Source organism: Colias croceus, chromosome Z (assembly GCF_905220415.1).
Source record: "Colias croceus chromosome Z, ilColCroc2.1".
Lineage (NCBI taxonomy): Eukaryota > Metazoa > Arthropoda > Insecta > Lepidoptera > Pieridae > Colias > Colias croceus.
This window is the reverse complement of record NC_059568.1, coordinates 13,829,772-13,856,715: the sequence shown is the minus strand read 5'-3', so window position 1 is coordinate 13,856,715 and position 26,944 is coordinate 13,829,772. Positions and strand designations below refer to the sequence as shown.

General features: G+C 33.8%; 2 protein-coding genes and 1 long non-coding RNA gene across 8 annotated transcripts in view; 2 read left to right on the top strand and 1 right to left on the bottom strand.

Moving 5' to 3' along the window:
- The window catches only part of LOC123705219 (MAGUK p55 subfamily member 7), a 68,085-nt gene extending 54,984 nt beyond the window's left edge, over nt 1–13,101 (bottom strand). Inside the window, exons 1-8 of one of the 2 annotated variants that reach the window (XM_045653914.1) lie at nt 12,720–13,101; nt 12,370–12,641; nt 12,169–12,300; nt 11,630–11,659; nt 10,504–10,671; nt 9,158–9,354; nt 5,422–5,537; nt 4,746–5,063 (exon numbers count right to left, since the gene is read on the bottom strand). In XM_045653914.1, coding sequence (XP_045509870.1) covers nt 4,746–5,063; nt 5,422–5,537; nt 9,158–9,354; nt 10,504–10,671; nt 11,630–11,659; nt 12,169–12,300; nt 12,370–12,641; nt 12,720–12,756 — 1,270 coding nt within the window. In that variant the 5' untranslated portion in view covers nt 12,757–13,101. The remainder of the gene's footprint in view (nt 1–4,745; nt 5,064–5,421; nt 5,538–9,157; nt 9,355–10,503; nt 10,672–11,629; nt 11,660–12,168; nt 12,301–12,369; nt 12,642–12,719) is intronic. The other variant, XM_045653915.1, reaches the window with a different exon arrangement.
- On the top strand, nt 6,968–10,520 carry LOC123705222. Its single transcript, XR_006753276.1, has 3 exons — nt 6,968–7,034; nt 10,308–10,340; nt 10,461–10,520. It is a non-coding gene; the product is annotated as an uncharacterized LOC123705222 (long non-coding RNA).
- A 739-nt stretch (nt 13,102–13,840) lies between the features above and the next one.
- LOC123705527 lies at nt 13,841–26,944 on the top strand. Of its 5 annotated transcripts, XM_045654350.1 has the most exons (11): nt 15,927–16,026; nt 17,656–17,781; nt 19,006–19,179; nt 19,266–19,409; nt 20,250–22,312; nt 22,390–22,558; nt 22,632–22,703; nt 23,131–23,308; nt 23,514–23,751; nt 24,065–25,204; nt 25,279–26,944. In XM_045654350.1, the coding sequence occupies exons 2-11, from the start codon at nt 17,672–17,674 to the stop codon at nt 25,731–25,733; spliced, it is 4,743 nt and encodes a 1,580-aa protein (XP_045510306.1). In that variant the 5' UTR covers nt 15,927–16,026; nt 17,656–17,671; the 3' UTR covers nt 25,734–26,944. The 5 variants fall into 5 exon arrangements, with proteins under 5 accessions (XP_045510302.1, XP_045510306.1, XP_045510303.1 ...); XM_045654346.1 differs by lacking the exon at nt 15,927–16,026 and adding an exon at nt 13,841–13,918 and having other exon boundaries at nt 19,266–22,312; XM_045654347.1 differs by having other exon boundaries at nt 19,266–22,312; nt 25,282–26,944.

Below are 26,944 nucleotides of genomic sequence, written 5' to 3'. Positions count from 1 at the left end.
TATTTTGTTGCTTTCATGTTCATCACAACCACACAACCACGGTGTTTTCACATATTGTTCGGATTTAAACACACGCGTATATGTTTTCGTTTTTGTCGTACATTTTTGCGTAAGGTCAAGTTCAAGCCGTGGCGGTCCCTTAGCTTTCAATTCAAGCCGAATTTGTAACGTTTTAACACACTTTTTAATGAACGCCACATTATAATTGTCCATTTTAACACTCACAAGTAATACTGATAACTACAGGCTATTTCAACAGTCAACACGTATCTTATGATTTTAATTAGAAAATTCCCGAATATACATTCGCGCGCGTGCAGTCAAGTTGACTAGAGTGTTTGTTTATATAGGCAACGTCGCGCGAAATCGCTGTCTTGTGTACGAGCGCGCGGTAAAAACGAACCGGCAACGTTTGCGGGAGCGGCGCTCCGAATTTTGCTATTTTTTCATAGAAAATCTTCTGTTTCACGCGCAGGACTCTGACAAAACTATCTCTTTCACTCCTATTGGATTTCGTATTAGAAAATGTACTAAATATTTTTTCATTGGAGCGCAATCGTGAGCGCTCCGCTACGCGCGTTTTATAATACAGTATTATACCTACAGGTGTATGGAATGATGGAATGATGGATATATTCATTGGTATTGCCAGTAGTTTTTTTTATGATTACGATTGATTTTAAATAGTAATAATTAATATTAATAATGAAATTAAGGAGTATGATTTTATTATAATTATTTATGGGAGTTCACTGCACCAGCGCTCCTTAGGGCGAGCCGCCTCTGGGCGGTGATATTTGTAAATACACAATTCAATTGAAATTAAGAGCTGATGTACTTTAAATAGTGAATTATAATACACATTACAGATTTTATTTATATAAAAATAAATTAGTAAGGAGACGTCCATAAATTACGTGATGCGTTTTTTTTTTAATTTGCCTTAAAAAAACTCCCAACCCTAAAATATGGATTTGATATTTTATGGTAAAAAGAAAAAAATGCTTCGTGCTTTGTTGCGTGCGTGTTAACGACTAGTTAACACTCTGTCTAGTAATCAAACTTGCTGAGAGTAATAAGTGTCCAAAAAATTTTACAATAGAATACTTAAATTGCAACGGTAAAATTTAAATGCTTAAGCATGTACATTGTACAATCTGTATTACACGAACCAAAATAGTTTGATTTTTTTTTATCAGAAATAATTGCGAGATATTTGCCGAGACCACCCACTCCTCAACGTAACATTAGATGAGATTTGACTCGACTCCCCTCCCCCCTTAAACATCTCACATAATTTATGGATGCCCCCTAACATAGACTCTTGTTAAAATTGTTAATGCTATGATTTTTTTTCAGTTCTTAACTTCATATTAAGGTAATCTGTTTTTTCATCGGAGAATTAAACCAGAAATTGATTGGTTAGTCACATAAAAGAATAACGATCAAATTATATTAGTGAAAAATATGATTGAAATTATGTTTAAATTGCTCAGTGGCGAAGTTTTATGTGAGCTGTATACTACCACTACTTGTTGCACTTACATTTTGAAATCAACTATCTGGTTGAAGGTTGGTAGAAATATTCTAAAGACTTACTTTGAAAAAAAATAAGTCTCGTAAAATTTAATATTCATATTTTGCTGTTTTTATTCCGTTATAAATAATAATAATTCTTTAAATTGTTGAATTACGTCCACCATTTTATTCAACATTGATACGTCGACTACGCAGGCGCGCATTGTTTCATCGATCGTAGGCGCCATTTTGAAATATGGTTCGTAATTTTCTGAATGCGGCCATATTGTATTGTTCTTGAACGTTCTGCGCAGTCGCCATTTTGAATTTGAGTAAGTTCTACATAAATTATTTACACGCGTATTGTAGAAATTTAAATTAAATATATAAGTTAATTATTCGTATTAATGAAAAATAAACATTTTTTTTAATGAAATTATATTAAATTCGCAAAGTTTAATACAGCGTAGATCATACCTACGAGTTAATGTCACAGTCGCCATTTTATATACAATTTATATAGTGAGTGCGCAGCCACGATGGAGGCAGTTAGCCGCCATCTTAGATAAGCTCTTTACCATTTACAACAAGAACCGATTTGGTCCAAATCTGCCCCTGCTGCACTTGGTGGAAAAAAATATATTGAAAGAATTTACATGTGGGAAGGTGGCAGGTATCCCCCTCCCCCCCCCCCACGAAAGAACGGCATCAAACAGTATCATGTGAATGCTACTGTTTTTTGTACTTTCAGTGGGGTCTTTCTCTTCCCAATCCTATCCTATATTCCCACATCAATCCTAAGCTTTTAAATACGGCAATCATACTTATTATCAGGCGACCCACTAACTCATTTGCCGACGAATCTTCCATTTTAAATGAAACTAACCGACAAAATTTTGTTAAAGCCTATTTGGAAAAGAACAATCTCGCAAAATCTAAAAGCGATATGCTACTATAGACTTATTCATGTAATTATATCCGCCATTTTCTACAACGTATCTTACGTGTACTACGCAAGCGCGCATTGTTTCATCGATCGCGGACGCCATTTTGAAATACCATGTCCGCCATTTTGAAACGTAGAAAATTGGTCGCAATTTCAATTTTTTGTGCATATTTTTGAAAAGCTCACTGTTAATATTTCAGCAACTAGGTCATAAAAGTATTTAATCAGGCCTAAGTATTGCGTATAATATAATGAATATTAAAATGCATCGTACGATTGATGATTGGTGAATTAGTACAACTGAAAATATTATTATGTTTGATAATGCAACTTTTCAGGTAATTAACATAGCTGAAACCGCTTGATATAATATGAGACGGGACAATTAAATCGACTTACCTATTCCCTCTGCAAGTGAAAACCGAAACCGCGACGTAAAACAAAAAAATCAAGAACACTTGCACTAAAATCACAAAGGAGACTGAGGAAGATTTAGGAATTTGAATTAAATCAAACAAATAAAATAAAAAGGCGGAACTGAAATAAAATAAATAACGGGTCCTTTCCCGACCAAGTCTAGACTGCAACTAAATTCGATGCCCTAATGGGTATAGCGGCTCATATAGGATACCTAGAAAATCGATGTGCATTTGGGTGCATGCGCGGTGCTGCACTGTGGCGTCCTTTTATTCCCGCCAATATTTAAAATGGACGACCTTTGACATTTGTGTAATGGCAATAATTTATTTTATAGTTTTTTGTGTTTTATTTTACGCGGATATTATAAATTTAGATATTAGAGGATTTTTAATATCGGGAATCAGGGTAAAGGTACAATGGAATGAACAAATTGTGTTATGAATCCGTAAAATATAGTTAGTTTAGTTTTTATTTAACTTTTATATCTCGTGAATCCGTAAAATATATTTAACTAGCAGTCCGCCCCGGCTTCGCCCGTGGTACATATTTACGTTTTTTCTACATAAGAACCATCCTCGTACTTCAAGGAATATAATAAAAAAAAGAATTAACGAAATCGGTTCAGCCGTTCTCAAGTTATGCGCTTACCAACACATTTTGGGATTCATTTTTATATTATAGAATTTCTATAACAGTACGTACCTTACGTCTAACTTCTAAGCCTCATACATCGTTGTCTAAAGCGATCACTTCTTTCTTAGGTCGAAATAAGAACATATTATGTATCCGACTTTGTTTTAAGATAATGGCCGGTGGTAAAAAAATGTGATTATTTTACATTTTTTTACCACCGGCCATTGCCATGCAACTAGACATGATGTTCTTCATTGCTCATCAAAAAGATGCACCCAAAGACCCTTATTCAGCATGAGTACATAGGAAGAAGTGCGTAGATTTAAAGATTTAAGCATACAAAGTGACATAGGGACATATGAACAGCGAAATCGACTTTGTTTTATACTATGTAGTGATAGTGATTTATTATAATAATAAAAGAGCTTTATTTATATTTAACTAGCTTTCCGCCCGCGGCTTCGCCCGCTTTGTCTAAAACATAATAAATTATATACTAAAACCTTCCTCTTGAATCACTCTATCTATTACAAAAAACCGCATCAAAATCCGTTGCGAAGTTTTAAAAATTACATATTTGTTTTATACTTTGTAGTGATTCTTTGCTCCGAAATGTTTAGTACCCACCTGCATGATGATTTTAAGTGTAGCAGTTAATTTTAGTTTTTTCATTCACTCAAATCTATTTTTCTAAAGCATCAGACAAATGAAGTAACATTCGCACAGGCTGTACATGTTCATTTCATTAATTCGCTAACATTTTACACATAATACAGCAAATAATAAATTCATATTTGATCTCAGAACTATTTGTGAATATCTGTTATGTTTGTGATAAATTAAAGAGTAAAAAAAACAATTTGAGATATTTAATTTAAATAAACTAAAATGCACTTTGCGTTGTGCGTATTCAAAATTTGTAGTTCGCAGCTGCAGCAACAATATAGTATTATTTCTAATGCTTTTTAAAATTATTCACACAAGTTTAAAATATACAGTCTAGCATACTACTACCACAGAAAATGTATTTTTAGCTGCATAAAATCACATTTTTCCACCAAGAGACTCTTTCATAAGAATATAATATAACATTGGGTTAAATTAGTTCCCCCAACATAATTCTTTACAAACCATTTGCCTTGCCAAATTTTGTATTTCCACATACATAATTCGCAAACAATCAAATCGCTATAGCAACACAAGTATACACTTCAACAAGCATACTTACATGGTATGGGCGTCACGTATTTCTCTGGGTCAGTAGCGATCAACCGCCTCCTCAATTCATTCCGACCAACCCCGGGCGCACCAACTAGTACTATTGGTCTCACGAAACCTGGTCTTGGATACAATCTGGCCACTTCTTCGTACGTTGGTATCATTTCACGGTCGAAATCATCGTTTTCTTTAATATCGTAGATGATTTTCTTCACTTTTGGCGTAGATTTGCAAGGCAATAAGGCAGTGGCGTTTGCTGTGGGCGAACACGGCGTTTTTGGACTGCAGTCTGAGTTCGCATTGGTCGGTGAACAGAGGGCTGGCTTGCCTGGAATTGAGTTATTAGGCTAGTATTATAAGGCCATTAAGTTATACTGGTTTATAGAGACATACATTTGCTTGTCATTGATAAAAAATACAGTAAAAATAACAAAAAGTATAAAACAAAAACGCAAAATGACGTCAAAATGGTCTCCACATCAGAATTTGTAGCATAGGAGAAATGAATTTAAATATAATATGATAGTCATGAAATATTGTGACTCACTGTATTTTACAAAAAATACCTACATCTCTTGTCATAACTACACAATCAAAGCATTCTAGAATCGTTATTACATCAACCTTATATTCAGAAATTTAGCCTATACTTGTATCTTTTAAATAATATGGTATAAATAACATACCGTCCAAAGTCTGTGGATCACTTTGTCTCTCATGAATAATCCTTCCTTCTTGTAAAGCCCGTGAAGGTATCAAACCGGCTCTCATAACCCTATCTCCTTCTCGTCGGGCTTGCCACCTGGGAACAATATAATAATATAAGTACTTAATAATGAAAGAAACTCTTTCAAAATATGTATATATAAAAATTTGAAGCATATTGGCAATAAATTCAATTTTTAGATTTTAAAGTAAATGCCTTGGTGCACTATTTTCTATGCGTAATCAAAGTCCATTATAGAATTGTAACTTAAAAAATAAGCTTAATGTAGGAATGTGAAAACAATTGATACAAACGATTTTCTTATAAATTGTCTAACTAACACTAATTATAATTAGTGCCCAATATAATTTAATTAATTGTTTAATTAATGTCAAATTTACCCATTATCCGAACTATCTAAGTTTGACACCAATCAATAATGAATATCTTGACTGATCATGTCAATGTCAAACTTTGTTGTTTTCTTGTACTCAGTGAAAATATTGTGTAATTTTTCAGTTTTGTGATAATTTTTGTTAAATGAATGATTATAAGCCAGTTTTAATGGAATTAGGGATCAGGCAAGTTTAACAAATGCATTATTTAGTTTGTATTTAAAAAATTCGGCCAAAGATGATTATAATTGCATAAGTTCGTTTATATACTTCAGGGAATATTTGAAAAATAAATAGTTTGTACTAATTTATATCCAATTTGACTTCATTTTTATGGCATTTGTATCATTTCAATTAATTTCATACAATGTTTGCTTTTAAATGAGTTTTGCAAGAAAATTTCTGAATTACTCGATAAAAGATATATTTTCTTCAATTTTTTGTATTTATTCTGAATTTATTTCTTGTTCATAAATCTTAAACAAAGTTTATATTAGATAATTTTCATTTATATAAGAGGTCGAGTAGAGGTTGGGGAATAACACCGAGATGTAGTCGAACCAATCTCTACCTGTAGCGAAGGCATGGAAAAGCTTGTTTTCTTTGAGCGATATAACCAATATGATACAAATGATATTTAAAGCAGCATATAATTGGGGATTTTATATACAACTCTAAGTATAAACATAACTCATTTGTTTCTGCATCCTTTGACCTTCTGAAGGATTTTTTTTTGTTTTTGATTTTTTCATTATAATATAGATAATGTATTGGATCACAGCAACAAATTGTCATTTTGTTCAACAATAATAATCTTAAATGGTTTTATGATACATAGAAGATAGAAAAATGTAGAGTATTATTATGAGGATGAGTAGAAAAAAAATATAAAAAGAATTTCTGGTTTTTGCTATTGATGTATGCAATTATTTATTGGCTACTTTATCTATATTGTTATCTATCTAAGATAAAATATACCAAGTGTGTGTGTGCGTTACATTTACAGTTATATATATATATATATATATATTTTTTTTAATTTTAACACATTTGCAATGTATTTTTTTTAGATTTTTAGAAGGTAGTATAAAGGAGGCGTCCATTAATGACATGGGTTGTTTCAGTGTGTCAGGAAGGGCTCGCGCTACACTTCACGATACTTGAGTTACGGAAGAGAAAGGGGATCAGCAAATAACACGTAATTTTCTTTACATCAAATATGCTTTGTTTACAGGCATTTTCAATTTAAATACTTTTTTTTTGCTAATTGTGCTTTCTTTTTTTTAATACTCTCTCACTTGTTCACAATAATAGTTTTTATGTAAGAAATTAGTTTGGGAGCGTGTCGAGCCAAACCTCAAGAACATTTTTGTAAAAAAAGGAACAGGGTTCTGGTCAGTAAATCAACAAGAACTGCTCAAGTATGGACGTCCCCTTACTTATTATTTGCTTTTGCAGTAGACACATCTAGCGGCGAATATGGAAACTACTATACTCTTTCATATGGTATGGTACTTTGCATATTCAGAGATGCAGCAACTGAAGAAATAAAGCTTTTTTTTTCTCTGATACTTAATAATAAATATAAATTATAATAAAATTATATTTATTTAGTGAAATCAAATGCGCTCTAATAGAAGTCTAGTTTAATAAATAAATGTATCGAGATGTGAGCTTATTGCTGAAATTTTTTAAATGTGTACCTATTATTCGATTTTGCAATATTGGCCGATTAAGAAGAGCTGGAACGTAAACACATTTACACATTGCACATGTGTAGTGTCTATGAAGACGCGCGCGGCGTGACGTCATACTGCATACGCATCATGAAAAGTCTGCCAGTCTCTCTCGCGCGCAGACTCGCTTATGAGAGTGAAGGGGACAATTATTGTTTTTATTTTGCAATTGTTTATAAATACAGGGTGATGTAATTTAAAAAAAGACGTTAGGTATACTACTAACTATATTCGACGAGATAACTATTCTCGGCACGCGGATTAGAATATTTTTTTACTTTACCTAGGTTTAATTATGTAATAATTTTAATATGTTTTGTAAACAAAATCTAAACGCCGTTAGTTTAAATTTTCATACATAGCTGAACAATACAGATTTTATTGTAATGTAACCTTATCTCAATACGTGCTAGGGTTTCGATTGTATTATATTGGGAGTGAGCGCATGTGTTATTTGTATTGTTTATATCGTTATTTTGAATATGACAGTAAATTTAATTATTATTTGATAATTGAATGATTATGAATACTATTTTACAATTGATATGATAATAAATAATTAAGTTCATCGATTGAGTTACATTTAAATTGTAATTTTACATATAAATTTTGAGAACTTTAATATTATCTACAACGCACCCATTTTACAATTCAAGTCTACACTTAAACTAGAATCGAATTGATTTTTGAACATACTGAATAGTAAAATTGCATAAGTGTGAGTACTGTGAAGATGCCAGCTTTCCTTAATCGACCAGTACCATAATAGGTTATCTTTCACAATTTCATAAAATAGAATGAAATGTACATGATTTAAATGTCTTTATTTTGAATAACTCTTTCATATAGTTAATTAAATACAAGACGCTTCTATGAGAGATATTATTACTCCGTTATGAGTTTGCAAGTTCTTAATGTGGGAAGCAACCTAATTTTCTAGCTTTATAAACTAAACTAAGCGTCAAACGGTAGTTAGGTCAGAGCTTTGTGACCCTACATTGCAGAAAGCACTAACTAACGTGTGCGTGGGCGGAAAGAATTTGCACTTTTTATAATTTTCTTCATTTATGACTCGGTGAAATAGAATTCTGTATTTTCATATTTCAATGGTATTCGCTGTTTTACCCGAGTTTTATGTTAGATTGAAGTAACTTTTTGTGATGTATTTTAGAGGCTTTGAAGGATGAATTATCGAATCTAAATTTTTCGTATTATTGTGTTAAAACATATTTTTGGAAGAGGTTAGAGGTTAGAGGAATACTAATGAGTGATAATATTGATTGTAAATAAATCGACATATAACTGAAACGATTTATATTCAGTAAACATGAATGTGAGGTTATTTAAACATACATAGGTGTCTATTGCTCTTTCATGCCCTACTGACCTATATCACTGAAATTTCACATACCGATAGATTTAGTGGTAACAATACATAAAACATAAATCCATAAAGTGCATATTTTACAAATATGATACTAGCAAAATAGATTGAACTTGTATATGGAAATAAAAGAAAATACAATTTGGGGGAGAAGGGATTGTACGTAAGATTTTTTTATTTTTTATAAAAATAATAACTCACCAATACGCATCATCCTGTGATACAATATGCAATATATCTCCCTTCTTAAAATTAAGGCCAGCCTCTTTGCAAGGAATATATGGATCTTCATCAGAGTTATAGTTGAATAAAGCTCGAACTCTCACTTTCGACTCACGACTTCCTCCCTTGCCGAATGATGGCACCAATTTGAACGTTATTGTCCCTTCCGAACTTTGCTGAAAATAAAAACCAGATCATTTTAAACGGTGTCTGATGATAGCCTAACTGTTTAGGACTTTTTGGTTGACTCTGAATTGGGACTTTAGTTTTTGTTTTGTGTATTTATTGGTAGTATAAACCGAATAATTTAAAAAAGTGGCTATAATTTGAAGAAGAACTTAACTGGTCTATTGATAGCGATTAGCGATAGAAAAAAAGATAAAAGTTGAATTTTTTAATTAAGTAATAATAAATTTAAAAAATGGTAGTACCATTTAATATTGTCATTTAGCGTTATTTTAACTTTTTATTTACGTGAATAGATAAATATAATTCAAACTATACATGTTCTAGTGGAATAGACCACTTGGCCTTAAATAAAATCGATCCATAAACTACGAGGATCGCACAATGCATGTAGTTATAACATGTGCCCCAATATCCTTCGTTAGGTAACAAGGCGGTACAATTTCATGAATATATAATATGTTTGTGTTTGACATAACGAGGGCAATCTATTGTAGGGTATAATTTCAATTTATTGTTCTATTCTTTGGGGTGTAATAACGGTTCAATGGTTTTTTAGAAAGATAGTGAATGCTATATTGTTATACTTATTACAAATTTGACAAATGGGTCGAATTTAAATAGTTTATTTGATAAAATTTAGTTTAGTTCACAAAAAGATTTTTAAGATATAGTTTTTTTTTTTAGCGTCATAAAGTACCTATGCGGTTAGTGGAATAAATTTACATTTGGAAATGATAATATTACTTGAGTAAAATGAGTGAAGTTACTTCGGTGTGATTTATGCATGCGCAAAAATTGTCTGAAGCATCATAAATGTTACTTTGCTTTTCCTAGTGGGGTTAACTGTTTTTTAATCATAGTTTGTAGTTGTACTGCCAAATCTACCATAGATTTCTCAATGCTATTTTTAGACAGTAATAATGTAGTTTTTTTTTTTCAGAAAACAAGAAACACATCTATAAAATGGAATGTCGTGAGTAGTAAAAAATAATTGATATAAGTACATGTAAAAGTAGAACGGGAAGACGTTTATAGTATAAAAGTGGGTAGTGTGAGATTTTTTTTTTCAATTTTTTTTTTTTAATTTTTCCAGCGAGTCAGCAAAATCATTACCCGCATAAGGGCACTCAACGTACCAGTATGTCGAGCACATCCGCCGGCGTTTTGTTCTCCACACTTATGCCGTTCACTTCGATGACCTCGTCGCCCGCGTGTATGAGGCCGGATCGATCCGCCGCCCCGCCGTGCATCACGCGAGCGATCACTATTTTACCTGTCTCCTCGTCCGTTTTTATTGTCGCACCCTGGAATTGACGGGCGATGTTTATGCACACTGCACAAAGCCTTTGTAATCAATGTTCATTGCTTCGAATAGGTGTAGGGATAAAGCGGGACACGTCTATGGTGCCGGTGACATCGATGGGATTTTATTGGGCTACTACTAAACGAATTATTCGAATATCAGCGACGGCCAAATATTATATTACGTTCGCAGCTCAATTTTATCCATTTCTAGATACTATCATTTCACAATTATTGACTATTACCTAGAGTTGCTTCTCGATTGCTAGGTAATAGCTGTATTACGTGGTAATATGGCAAATTGCTATGATCATTTCACCCCATTTAAAGTTGGCAGATAATGTCATAGTTCATTCTGCCCCTTAAAGTCATTATGTATTCCGTTCCATTCAATTTGCTTCACGTACGTATGACGCAATGCTGAATACGAACCGTAATTAAGAAATTATTCAGTAACCTGGTTTTGTGAATTATATAGAGCACAGAATCAAATATATTGATTTAACGTACGAAAAGGGATAAATGCGTTGGCGAGATGAACAAATATTTGGCCCATCGCAAAAAATATTTTTTGACATTTATGAATTGGATCGACACCGCAAGCAGGCCGCGGGCCGCGATTTTACTTGCCCTCTAGTACACCAACTATCATTACATTGAATTCACAAAAATAATATGATTAAATAATAACATTTATACAATCCCAAACTTAAACAATAAGCAATCTGTATTGTGTTAAAAATAATGAATATGTGACATAATAAAATAAAACTGTCATACTAGGGGATGCAAAGAAAACACAATACAAATTGTGCCAACATCTAGAATTAGCAGCTAATAATAAATAGTGACCAGGATGATAAAATGGATATGCTAAACAATAAAAGATAATACGGGGGATGGTACGACTGATGATAACCAACAATGATGAGTGTAGGAACAGATAATGATACTACTTACCACAATTGGCTCGGCACTCTGAGCTCCACCCTTTTGATAAAAGATTAACATTGAATATACCCAATACCAAAACACACTTATTCTTTCATAAGGAATCATGAAGATTCCATATGCCAGCCCAGTAGATAAATATATATACAGAATCTTTAGTACAAAAAGTAAATGATTACAGTTATAGTAGACATTAACACAAAGGCATTGCTGTCTTTATAGATTGTTGAAATAATTTAAGAAATGTATTAAAATATATTCTAAAATTAGTTGTCTTAAAAGAAAAAACATATTGTTTTGAAAACGTGACAGTGAAATAGAATTGCCCGCTTTAAATGCCCTCCAAATAAATATTACTATATAAATAATATAATAAACATAAATAATTAAATGTTTACCCATATATAATATAGCTGCTATTTCTAAATGATAACACTTATATTTTAGCTCAAACCCCCTAGCATAAAATATTTATCCACATGATAATAAACCTCTTTCACTTATGGTTATTGTTTTAGATGTATTATATAGTTGAAGTAGTTACATACCAAAGGCTCATCACTTTTGACTAGTTGAACTATCTTCACCGTCTCCTCATCTTCATCAGCATCGACTGGGATGTCAGGCAAATGTGGATAGTAATCTTTTTGGGCCACCGCATCATGAGTACACAGTATGGCCTGACAAATATAATAAAATCAGCCCAAAATCTTTTAACATTTTAAGATAACACCAAGTATATACCATACCTGAAAGTGAGGTTTCTGAAGCAGACTCAGAAGCTCTTGGAACTCCTTAGAGACTGTTTTAAGCTCACCAAACATTTCCAACACTTCTAGTGTCACTTGCATAGCATTAGATAACAAAGGATAAAATTTGTCATCCCTTCCTTTCGCTACTATTTTATTATGAACTTGGACTAGAGCGTGCAACTGTTTTGACTGCAGTAATTCACTTAAAAATGCGACATCTTCGCCATCTGACTGGACTTCTTTTAACGACGTTAATAACCTAGTTAATGCTTAAAAAAATAATTACATATAGTGGCTAATAAGCATTAAAAATATATAATATATTAAGTAACGAATGGAATACGTACAAGGATCCCAATTCTCAGTTGGATTGGACATCATCATTTTGACTGGAACTTGTTAAATTCTTGATAGCATAATAATAGGAAACACTTATTTGGTATTTAAAACACTTCTTACGTTTTTCCCTAATTCAGAAATATAACATGGCTATACAAAAACACATACCTACCTAGGAATGACAACTTGAATAAAATATAGAACACATTTTGGTAGAGTACGATGATAACTTTTAAGTTAAAGTATTTTCAGACAATGAAGGGTAAAATAGGAAGAAATAGTTTTTTTAAAATGTAGTCATGAATAAACTGGAAGTTAGAAATAAATTTATAGTGGTGGTTGAGGAGCAGGAAGAAATTTGTCCCATAGATTTTGACAGAACTAAAAGTAGAGAACATCAATGAATGAGCATTGAGCAATATTTATAGTTATACTTATACCTACCTAACTATAGAATAAAAACTGCAGGCTTTTACTAAAAGGCATTAGGCAATAGAAGGTAAGCTCCATTGGACTGGATATTACGTACCTACTGGATTGTATTCAGAATTGTGCAGGAAACAATAATTTATGCACTCAAAATCTTTCTTTAAAAGTTAAAGTATTTTTATTATGTATAATTCTAAAACAAACGAAAAAATGTTGTATTTATTTTTTGTATGGCTCGCTTACCTTCTTTTACTAAAATAAACATTCACTATAAGACTGCTCTATGCACTGTCGCAATAATAATATCAACGTGAATGGCACAGAGCAAGTAAAAGGTATAATCTCAAATAATAATATGGTGAATGGTTCTTTTTAATGATTTACTTTAGCGCCATCTAGTGAATCGTAGCAATGATTACACAAGTGAAATTTACTACCTGTCGTCCACAGCTGTCGTCTAGCTGTCGTCCTATCCACCATGTAAAATTTGCCTGACAATTTTTTATAGGAACATTCTTTTAACGCTTTTCAAAAAATAATAATATAAATAATATATTATATATATTCGAATTTTCATCAAATTATAGATGCTTAAAATGCAGTTTTCAGGCTCTATATTATATAAACGTCATGCGTGCGCAATATATTCAATAAAAACTTGTAAAGCGCATGTCCAAGAAATAATAAGGTAGTTTTCAAGCTTTGAAATAAGTTTGTGCGACATGAAAAATAATTTTTAAATTATATCAAGTGACAAACATATTGCTTACTTTTTAAGGTGAGAAATAAATAATGATACAACCCTTGTTAATTGTAAACGTGTTACCTAACGAAATCTAAAATTATAAATGAAATCATACACAAACCGGCTCTTTAGCATTTGTTCAATGGCGCTAGTGAATCGATCGGTATTAAGTGTTCCTACAGTGGCTATCCGCACAGTGGAAACTGTTAGGTATTCGAACTTAGTAAATAAGAATTATTGTGCTCAAATGCTTACTATTATTAATCAATTTTAATTCTTTATATTTGTTTCCGTTCTTATTCACTTAAGACTCTTACTAAAAATTAATATGAAGACAGAAACATTATAATGACCAGCGTTGCCAATTTATTACTGATTTTTTATAGGTATTGTAGGTGAATAGTGTTTTTTTTTTGTATATTATAAATAGGACTGCACGATGCGAGGAACCCGTTTTCTCGAAACTAACGTAATCATTATAGTTCTACCCCGCGCTTAGTGTATCATGAATCAACTTAGTCTGATAAACTTGTAACTAATGTTTATTCGATCCTACGTTCAATTATATATTGTGAAGAGTGCTTATAAATGTTGAGTGATATAATGGATAAAAGGTTGCTAAAAGGCCGAGTTAAAAAGGAACCTGATAATTTTAGGGTAAGTTAATAACAAAAATTATTTAATACATAATTAGCGCGATAACTCGAGAGAACGTCCATAGAAACTTGAAATCAACGAAACAAACTAGACATAAAAAATTATAATTTACGCAACTACAGCTACAGATTTAACTAAATACCTAGATATATGTACAGGAAGTTATTATCAATTTATAACATTTTTTGGATGGATGGATGGACATGGAACGCGCTACCATAAAAGGTCCTATTCACTCTACGCTTGAAGACCTCCATATTGTCCAGTCCCTCGCGGTTTGGATAAATACGCGGAATCGAACCGCTTAGTCCGGTTACATGGAATGTCCACCATATGGCGATACCTAGAATCTGTGCGCCATGACGATCGATTTTTTTTCGAGGTTTTGCGCTGGCGGGATCTAGACGTTATTCGCTTTCTCTACGGTGGTGTGAGCCAGCGTCCTATCTGGTTTCAGCATGGAAGTGAGGGGCGGCAGAAATTCGATTCAACCGACTTTGCCAGGGACCAAAACGCTTTACTACTGGAGGGGCAAGAAGCCAGTTTGTTCCCTATACTGAGCTTTGCCAGACATGGCTACGTCCGAGAATGGAATAAAGTACTCCATTCCCTGTCGCAACACATCAGTCACAGCATCCGCGCAGGTCGAGGGGTCTTCAGAAGAAAAGCAGACAGGCCGCCAAGGATAAGACGCAAAAAAGGAACGCATCTCATCCCAATCTGCTGACTTGTATTGCCACACGCGCCGAAAGCCCCTAGGACTGGGATCGGGCGGCGAGTAGACAGATACAGATTTCACCAGACAGTGATCGGAGCTGCCAAGTGGCGAGGAAATTGCTACCGAGTAACTGTCTGGATCTGTTGTCAGCAGAAGGTCCAAGCAATTGGCTGTATGGCTCTCAACATCTGGAACCCGCGTCGCTCCTTGGACCAGCTGAGTGAGATTCAATGCTATAGCGATATAGATATTAACCCATTGAGCCCCAAGCGGCCCGATCGGTCCAAGACACAACAGATTTTCTATTGTGTCTGTGATTCCGGGGCCTGAGTTAACAAAATAATTACATCGCAATATTTGCCTGTAAATTATTGGTTCTAGTATGTTGATACATTTTTTTAATTTTATTAAGTACACGTGGACCTAACAAACGGCTCTCACTCTAATTCACTCAAAATAATTTCCTAAATATATTATTGTTTCTATTTTACCCTAAGCCCAGGTACGCAGTTTTCAAAATCCGAGTTGGCAACACTGACCGCTTTTGAAGAGAACTTTTTATGATACCATAAAATATAGATTTAAACGAGACGTTATACATCCTTCCTCTATGAACGAGACTGACGAGCAACTGACGAGTGACGACTGTTGTGTCATGTGTTGTGTGTACTGTGTTGTGTGTTCGAGTGGTTTTCGATAATAAGAATCCGAGGCTCGAAGCAAACTTCCTATGTTTTAAATAAAACTAAGCCTGGATATAGTTTGGGTATGATGCATTTATTATTATCTTTAAAAACATTAAATATGTGTGATAAAATGCGATCGTAGGTAATTAATATCGAAAAGTGAAACAAATTACGGTTAATGTAAACAAATGACGGCCGACAATTTTCGCAAAACCTATGGAAATCTTACATTCATGGAGTTTTCAAATTAAAGCTTTTTTTACGTTAATATTTGTGATTTAAGGCGGCCAAGGAGGAGATTTTAAATGTTATATGTGTACATTATTAATTGCAAGGATCTTATGGTGTCTGCAGTATGTCCGAAAATCTAAATGCGCTTCGAGTGTTATGACATGATGTTACTAGAATAATAATAGAAATCCTGATTGAGCATGATGTCATATATTATAAATGTTCATGGGTTGTAACATGATACGAATTTAGATGGACCTTTTACTGACTATTATATTATGTGGTGTGAAATTATGATCAAAACACTTACTTTAGGGAGATGAAAATAAAAAAGCATAGGTAAATAGAACAAACTTCATGTAAAAGAAGATATATTATTATGTAGAAAAATTATTTCTATAGGTATTTCTAATCTAAATAAATGGTCTTTTTTGCAAAAGGTGAGAAATTACTTCTTATGATAATTCCAAAATTCCAATAAGATTTTATAACTTAGTCTTAAATTATATTATTTAAAATGGTTAAAAGAGAATATTATAATAAATTTTAATGTTTGAAGCTCAATTCATTGAATGTTTGATTTCAAATATTATTACAATTAATAAAATAGGTACATGTTTATTATCAGTGATCCGTAAACTGTCTTTCAATAAATGCTCTCCTTGTTCACCTTTTCTTTTCAATGCTAATGTTTCTATTTTTAACAAAAACATGTGTTAATCTTAGAGATTATTTATGACCAAACCAAACCAAATATTTTTCCTGAGTTTTATTACAAAAATAATATTTAAAAAATTGAGTAAAAATATGATGCAAGTTAATTATTTATGAACCATCCAAATTGAATTCATTTAAAAGATAAAAGTAACTAAGAATAATGGAATTGTAAAATGTATGATGAAAATTATAAAATATTAAACCTTTTAAAATTATTAATGACATATTTTCAACATGATTTAATCATTATGTATGTATAGTATTTAACCTTTTCTGTTGAAAAATGATGATGAGCTAATTAATAATGTATTGTGTCCTTAAATATGTGTTATACCCTAGTTTTCAGTGGCAATAAAAATAAATACTATGTTATAAAGAAATAAAGAATAATTATTTAGTAATAGTCCAACCAATATTTAGCCATAAATTAACATAGTTATTTTAATCAGATTAAAGAATGTAATGCTTAAAAATATATAGTTACATAGAAATATTAGTAATTCGATGAAATTTATTTTTTACGCTCCTTTTTAACAAATACAAAAAGTGACACGTAAACTCATTTGTAAATTAAATTTTTTCATTTGTTTAAACCAATTTAAATGGAAAAAAAAGTTAATTACCTTGTGTTCTGTGACATAAAAACAAATATACTTAATATAATTATATAGTGGAACATATATGTTTTTTTAAATCTTTTTTTTTGCTGCGATCTGTCTCCATCATGCTAATGTTATATGTAGTGTGCAAATTGTTGATAGGTGTAAGAAATGCTTAATGCCGGTCACGAGGTTTAAGCCGGTGCCGGCTAATGAGTCTTCAGCATCGGATGAAGAGTCTAAGTTGGAGCTCTACCTGCAGCAACAATTAGAAGAGGATGTCGCCAGGTACAGATCATTGCCACAAGAGTTTGTTCATACCTACAGTTCATATACTAAGTACAGTACTCCCAAACTTATAGTGCGCATAGAAAAATTCGTCACTGTTTGGCAACTGTCATATAACCCAAGCCTCTGAAGACGATATGTATACAGAGTTGTTAAATGTATTTTCTTCATGCATAGTTTATTAGAATTATGAGTTTTATTGTGATTTTATAGTAAAAGAGATAAGTAACGAAATTTGTTTCGATAATTCAATGGAAGTTAATAGCGAGGATAAGCCACACGATTGCGAATATATATTTGTTGTATTGATTTACTTGGAAAATTCTATACTTAGAACTATTAAAGTATCTTACTAAAGCTGGCGTAATGATGGATGTATGGAAGGTTAAAATAAGACAAAGTTTATATTTTACAAAAATATTTTCAAACACTGGTTTACATTTAAATAGTAGAAATCTAGTAATTAAAATCTCAGTCCAAAGGATTTACAGAATCAGGAATTATCTATATTTCTGATATCGTAGAATGATCAGAACTTTCATTATGCTCTTATTAATTTTCACTTTCCCCACTGCTATCTGCTACCTGTGTAAATAATCATTTTATCGGAAAATTCGACTTTGAAATAAAACTAAGAAGGGTATGTAACAGCAGCTCTATATAATTCCATACAGAGATAATACGTGCGGTCACCAACATTAAATAAAGACGACTGACGCATTTTTGAATTTTTTGACTGACAACCTACCGTCACCTACCGCCCGAATTGTTTTCGATTATGTATGACTCTGAATTGACTCCTATTTCTTTCGAACAAGGTGCAAGATGCAAGTGCATTGTTTAGGTTACGATTCAATGATTCGGGTATTTCTGGAAATACGATAATTAGCGAAGATCTACATGCGCATTATTAATTTTGGAGTACTGTATAATTATTATTATTATTCTGCCCTCTTCACAAAGTCCAGGTTTGGGCGAGTAGAGACAATTACGATAGTGTAGACCGCCGAAATATCCTGTGATCGGCCATTATTGTAGTTGTTTATTCATAATTGCCGTAATAAACATCGACGTGAATTCTAGGGCCAACACTGCCCATTGTGAAGAGGGCCCATAATAGTTGGAACATTTCTTGCCAAACATATTAAATATATTTTAGTATCAAACTATTTTAAAATCAATCTACTAATCTCTAACAAATGCAATTTTATTTGGTGTTCACAGAATATTTGATGAATCAATTTATTCTGACCTTGAAGTGGTTTGTGGAAAGCTTAAGATACTAACACATACTTGTATACTAAAAGCACGAACAAATAAATTTTACCATAAGCTTGAAACAATCTTGCATGTCAATATAGAACGCCATACATTTGATGAAATTTATTCCTTCATAAGGTAAAATTCTTATACATTTCATGAAATTTCATCATAATATATTTTTTTCTTCATTTAGAGATTTTTTATTCTTCTTTATTTTTCAGTGATGCATACACCGAGTGTGACATTAAAACACAAGAAAGAGAAATAATAAAGTATTTAAAAGCCAACTTCTTGTTCTTAAATACAGATAAAGCTAAAACGGGGTACGCAAAAGAAGAAGAGGCTGATGTATTTTTAACACCTAAGTGCGTAAGTCCCTATGCAGAAGGTAAAATACTAAAACTTAATGGTACCAGTCCGAATACTGAACTCACAAGAGAGTATTATGCCCTAGTACCAATAGAAGGTAATTTATTGGAACAAGAATTAAGTGAACAAGACGCTCTTTCCAATGCATTTCACTCAATTATAAAAACCCAAAATAAAGATCCACTTTCTGAAAATCTTGTACAACACGTTAAACCTACTACACTTTCACTTATCTCTAGTCATTCATCCAAAACTGTAAAACATTCCATTAGTTGTGATATTATAAGTAATTGTCGAGTCGAAAGTAATAGTGTTGCGGATAATAAAGTAAGTAAAGAAAATAATATACCTAATAGGCAAAAAGCAAAACCTTTTCAACAAATTGAATCAAAAAATACCACCGATCGTGTAGTAAAAAAAACATTTAATAGTGATTGTAAAATAGACAGAGCATTCGACTCTGCTTGTTCCCCCGATAGCTTGATAACTGATGACCCAAGTTCATCTTCAGACTACTTGTCTGCTGCGTTTAACTGTTCCCCAGGTTTGGGTTCGATAGAATTTTTTCCTCAATTAAATGTTGGGGAAAATTTTACTAAAATGGACAACATCTTTACATCCTCTGATTCCGGTCTGGAGAACACTGGAATGTTGGAGAGTCTTAGCAGTCATAAAGATGTAACATTAACTGACTTTTCGTTGACGGAAAGCGCTTTGCATGAATCAGGCACCGATGATCAAAACCCCTCCATTGATTGTACATCTAATTCATATGCAGAGTCCGACCAATGTCTGCGATTCAGACAATTCGATACTAATGCAGATACATCTTTAAGGAGTTTAACTTCTGTGGCAAGGGAATCGGAGGGAAATGGTCATAATGATAAGCAAGTGAAACAAAAAGATGTAGATCATTCCAATACGTCCAAAGAAGAAAAACAACGACAAAACGAGGAGATTGTTATCCTCGAATCGTCATCTGTATCATCGGAGACGGGATCCTGGGAATCAATTTTTCCCCCGAAAGGGACGGAAAAAGAAATATGTGAAAAGTTTTTAAATAATGAACGACTACTCATGACTGAACATCAGTTGCGCACTAAACAAAAAAAATCGTTTAGTCCACCATCAGCTCAGATTGAAAAAGTAGAATGCAAACCAACACCATGTTTCATCGATGCTTCAAGTCTAGTAGATGAAGAGGAACAGATTAAGGTACAGGTCTTGAATGATATAAGTAGAACAAAAGGAGAATCTACAATGATGCCAAGCCAGCCATTACCTTGTTCCACAACCCATAAATTAGACATTAGCCCGGGCGATTGGTCTGAAAGTAATGACAACGATGACTCTTTAGAACAAGCTGATAACAAAGATCTTGATTCTATCCAAAAAGATTTGTCACCTACGATTTTTGAAATGACACCTATAACTGAGGATTCTTTATGTACGAATGCTTTCGAAAGTGCAGTAACAAACCGAGGCGTTGACAAGCCAGAAGAGTCGCAAAAGTGTAGTGATATAGGAACCGATAATGAAAGTTTGTCATATGCAAGCACAGTATATGTCGCCACAACACCGCACAATTCAATTTTATCAGTAAACACGTCATCAGTTAAACAATTTGATATAGAAGAAACTAGTAACGATAGTGTAACTCTTTGCGAGAAAACTCATGTAAATTTAAAGAAGTCCCGGTGTGACGAGTCATCTCCAATAGTTTCAGGAGGTTCTTCATTAGTAAGTCGCACACCTCAATTCGACAGTAACAACTGTAACTTAGAAGCTGCTAATGATTTAAAATCGCATGAAAATGTTATTACCTCGTCATGGGTGGTTGATATGTCATTTTCTTCCAAATCAGACACGGATAAGAACCTAAAAAATTATTACGCTAAAAAGCCCGGTGATAAAGTTTGCGAAGGCTTAAAAAGTGAAAGTAAAGATCGTCCAGATGGCAACAGTAAAAGCCGAGGATCTGTAGACTCCGATAGTAGTGAAAAATCGAGTCATAAATTTTACATCGACCTTTCAAGTTTACCTGATCCGTTGCCACCTAAAAATCCCATTGAAATTGACACTAACAATGAGAAAAAGAATATATTTTCTATGTATATTGACTTAGGTGATAAGGCGCCAGTGAAAGAAATGCCTGTTCGGCTTTCATCATCATTGAATGTGAAAAAACAAAACGAACCTAAGCCATCACTTCTACCATCGAAAACAAATAAACCGTCAAAAAATTCTAATACGAAAAATATTATATCGACTGCTAAGATAATTGAATGCGAGTCTGTTTTTGAAGAAATCGAGTCTCTGTGTAACGATCCTAATATAAGTATTACTGAAATAATAGGTATTCCAGATAAATCTAAATCGTCTAAAGTCACTGAGGTTGAGAAGGATATAGTGAAGGAAAAGAAACATTCTCGAAGTGTCAATGGTGAGAATAAGTTAAAGCAGAATTCTATACCAGTAATCCACGAGGAAATTACAAACAAATCTTCAGGCGACCTTTTTGTAAGATTGTCGGATTTAGATAAGCCTGTTCAAAAGTCAGAAATTTCTATGCACGAAATACGTACTGAAAAAGAAAACATCGATGTACGCATGACAAGATCAATCCCCGATCATAATTGGGGAGAGCAAAATTCATCTATGGCCTCCCGATCTATCGAAGTTTTAAGTTCATTCCACTCCGAAAATGCATTAAGTTTAAACAGATTGTTTCCGCATTTGAAAAATGAGTTTAGCAAAAGTATGCCTGGATCCTTATCTGCAAGGACGCGATCGCCTTTCAGGCCAAATACGATCATTAGCCCCGGGGAAGTGGAAGATCAAGCGTCTGATGTCTCAGAGCTGAGCAGCGTTCAGAGTAGCATGTGTCGATCGGTTGTAGGTGAGTATTATTCTTATTGTTATTTTATTATTACATTATTCACATGTTTCGATGATGACACTCGAATTATATTTCAGAAAATAGTACTACAGAGGAAACTAGCCAGACCTCGAGCCTTATTGGGAATTGCCAATCCCGACTTGGGCAGGATTTGTTACGGATGTTTTTAGAAGAAATAGCCCCAGATGTAATCGTCGAAGTGTCGGGAAAGAGGATTAAAGCTCACAAGTGCATCTTGTCTTCAAGGTAATGTGTGGAAATACACTTGCTAATGAAAACAAATGTCATTTACTATAATAACCTATGTACTTTATTTTAGATGCCAGTACTTCGCGGGAATATTAAGTGGAGGATGGGTTGAAAGTGCTGGAAATGTGATCGTTTTACCACCGTGAGTATAAATTATAAATATAATTTGTGAGTTTAATTTAAAAGTAGTTTAAAGTTTTATGTCGCAAATGGTTCAAAAAGCGACCTGTATAACTTTGTTATGTAATTGGGAAATGGGTCAAACTTATCATAAACTGGGTATTCTGTGAATTCGTCTAAATTATTTAATATAAACTTTAAATTTAAATATATATCCCCCACGGGTTGATAAAAAATGTAAGGTTCGTTCGGTTTGCTTGTGTGTCAACTTTACACTATTCTTCACAAGCAAACTCTTCAGGTGTACTTGAAGCGCTGAACAATTCATTGTTTAATTTAGTGACGTAGTATTCGCAAGCCTCGTCGACCTTGGACACCTGTCTTAAAAAATAAAATTGCAACTAACAATGAAAATGCTCATTAATAAAACTATGAATTTTATATTCAAGGTTTTCGTTCAACGTGGTGCATTTTGCCTTGTGTCATATCTACTCTGGCTTGTCAACAATACCAGACTCTATAAGCATTGTAGAATTGGCCACAATAGCAGATATGCTAGGTCTGGAAGGGCTAAAGGAAGCGATTATGTTTACGCTTAAAGCGAAATATTGTCACCACTTCCATAGAGTAAGTTGATACTTATTTTCCAGTAAATGTAATCTCTTCAGATAACTATATAATGTTCTTTTTTATGTTTATTGTGCAACAGCTATATAGAATATATTTTAGGCGATGTTCTGTGCTATGCTATGTTAATTCTCTCGAATTATCCCATGCCTATAAATGTCTGTTAGAAATTATATTATTATTAAAATAATTGTGCAAATTTCAGCCCTGTCATGTTTGTACCGCTGGGGTGTTGGAATGTTTCCCACTTTCGTCTGTGTACGGCTTGGACGACCTCTATCGCAAATGTCTACGGTGGATAACGAAATACTTTTCCAAAGTTTGGCCCACCAAAGCATTTGCAACTCTTCCGAAGGAATTACTGGATAAGTGCTATCAGGAGCACATCGTCAATTTATCCACGGAAAATCTTATCGACACAGTCTACGGATGTGGCATTACAGGTAAATATTGTGGATTGGACCTTATCTTATCGATAAATATATTATCGGAGCTGCACATAGCGATTGTTGCCTTTTATTATATAAAAAGTTACTGCAATATAAAAATATGATTGCACAATGGCGAATATGTTTGAGACGAGATTTAATCACTGTTATCTTATTTTATATCTATCGACATCTACCTTATAAACAGTATGTAACATTTTTGCATATAAAGTGTATCAATAGGAGTTATTTCAGAATATACATTTATTTTGAATTGAATACAAATTCAATCTATCATAGATCTGAATATTTTTTTTTTTAATTTCAGTTGCGTCATTACAAAACAGTAGATGGGCTGAGACAGTGGCTCGAATGTGCAGGCGTTTAGTTAACGCTGTAGCTCATTTCGCAGCACCTAGACTCGTATGTGTGCTCGAAATGATCGCTTCTGTGCCTAATGACGCCCCACAATCCGCCAAACAAGCCCTAGACGATTGTTTAACAGCCGCCATTGAATGGGCCCCTCCTGATGAAACGTGTCGCGCTTACGCCTTCTTATCTAACCTTGTCAAAGAAATACGAAGTAATCAGTATTCCAAACCGGATCTTATCTCCAACGGCAACGAGCAAATGAAAATAAAGGACCCCAATAATCTTCTATGCACCCACGCCGGCAGCTGGCGGTTGCAATGCGAAGGGACTCTGGTCCGAGCTGCTCCGCGGGTCGTTGGGACTCAAGCGTTTAAAGATCTACCTTCTGATTTGCGCAAAAGACTGCGAGAACTCGGTTGCATTATGTATGGACCCCAAGCTATTCCCATCACGTCCTCTCCTCTCCAAGACCGAAAGTCTAAGAGTGTATATCAAAACAAACCGAATAAACCAAACAATTACACCACTGCCTCTCGAAGTTTAGATATGGAACAAGTACGACAGTCTTTCGTCCCGTACAAAGCTAAACCGATCAGCATGGGCGGGACGGAAAAACTAAAGAGCAATAATGAATTACGTGAGAAGAAACCGAGCAAAGGCATCCCACCAAAAGTGAGGACGACAAAAGCACAAGAAGAACGCGCTAAATTTAATCAAATCAAAACAAATTTATCTCAAGACAGATTGAACACTAAGGCTAGACCACATCCTTTCGAAAATACGAAACCTCGGTATTTAGAACCGAGGCCCTGTAAGGATGATAATAAAAAACTATCAACGAAAAAGTTGATGAACAAAATTGTATCGTCGAGCGAGTCTTCGCGCAATTCGAGTCCTGTTCTGCCTCGTAATTTGAGGATAAGTAGCGCGAAGGCGAAGGAAGTGAAAGCGCAGACGATGTCCCAGGACAGCCTCGCGACGTCCTCGCGGCCGCGCACCGCCGAGCCGTCCACCGACTCGTTGAGTGAGTCGCAGACGAGCAACAAGTACGCCACCTACACCAAGACGAAACACACTTGCAGGGGATCCGTCGAATGTAAGTACGCGCGATTTCATTTTTATTCTTCACATAGTTGTGATTACCATTCAAATCATGCCTTTCCCTTACAGCAGTGCGGTCATCGAAAGGGGTTGTATCATCGATGCACAGTTCCAACAACAGAACCAAAATACCGGTGTATTTGAATCAGACTTCAGTGCCCAATAATTACGAATATAGAGAACCAGAGGTGAACAAGCGACCGGGCCATTCTGCCACTAATAGAAGTGTAGAGGCAAAGGTGGCGCCGGCGTCTCCTAAATTTAAGAATAAGATGAGCGTAAGAAATATCCCTGGGTCGTTGATGAACGCAACTAAGTCGAGTTCGGCGAAGATGGTCACAAAAATAGTAAAAGATGGCCCGCAAACTAATAAATTGAAACCAAGGGGGACAGCTATCAAGAATCCCAGACAGAACGAGTCTGATCGCCAGAAAGAAATTCCTGTCATGGGGCGGTCGGGTACATTCCTGAAGGATGAACCGACGTTCGGCGATAAAACAACCAACATTGATATATGCCAATAGGTAAATAAAGTTTAGCCCTAACGCTTATTTTCAAAACATCACGACAGTTTATTAACTTGTAGTAGTGAATAAAATAAAACCAAGAAGACTTCTTCTGTAGTTAATGGCGATGGTTTTACGTAGCGGAATTCGCGGGTTCGACTTCCAGCGTAAGGAAATGTTGAACAAACACAGGAGTGCGGCTGGTCCATGCCCTATTTAGTGATCTTTTATAGTAGTATGCCGTCGATTGCTTAAATGTATGCTAAATTATTATAAACCAATCTAGACATTCTTACGCGTGGAAAACCTTAAAAATATGTCGTGATGTGGCTCTCGGCTTCAGGCCTAAATTCAGCTTTTGGTACTTATTTATTTCTCTAGTTATAGTTTAAAATGTTAACTTATCAAATACATTTTAATTTTTTGTTGTAATATCGGCTTTAATCTTACCTACGTAGGTTTAGACCTGACCAAACTTTTTTGCAAGTTATATAGGTAATACTTATACATACAATCATATAATTCTTGTACGACTTAATGAGGTTTTAGATAAAACAAGAAACCCTCATCGAATGATAAATGTTAGATATACTTTATTTCCCAACATTTTTGATGCCCTGCAGTTGATTGTATCATAATAATTATTGTAGTAAAATTTGGTAAGAAATGACATATATTTGTTAAAGAATAAAAAAAAACAGTATTTCCTTTTGGGTCATATTTTTCTGAGTGAACTTTAAAGATATGAGAATGCGAACGGATACTACTTTTTTTTAATTTATTTTTTTATATAACATACACTTGCGTTTAGGAAATATTTATTATTTCAATCTTTTTTTTTCTTAACTGACAATTTTAGGTGTTGACCGCTATTAGTTCTATAGTGTGAGTGTGACTCTTTAATGGTATCTTTAATACCTCAGAAAACTCTGGCCCAAAGTTAATATATATTTATAATAAGTTATTAGTTAATATTGTGCATAATCAAATATAATAATAAACAAAATTATTTCATAGCATAGTTTACTAGTCCCGGTCCCAGTACAAGAGACCACAATGTTATTTATTCATAGGAAGAGATTAGTGTTTTACACGATATAAATAATTTCACGTTATTCCTTTTCTTTAAGATCTATTTTAATATTGTTTATGACAAGTTCTATATTTGAAATCCAGGCTTTGGTGGAACAATAGTTCGACCACAACCTGGATTTCAGTATGAAGGATTT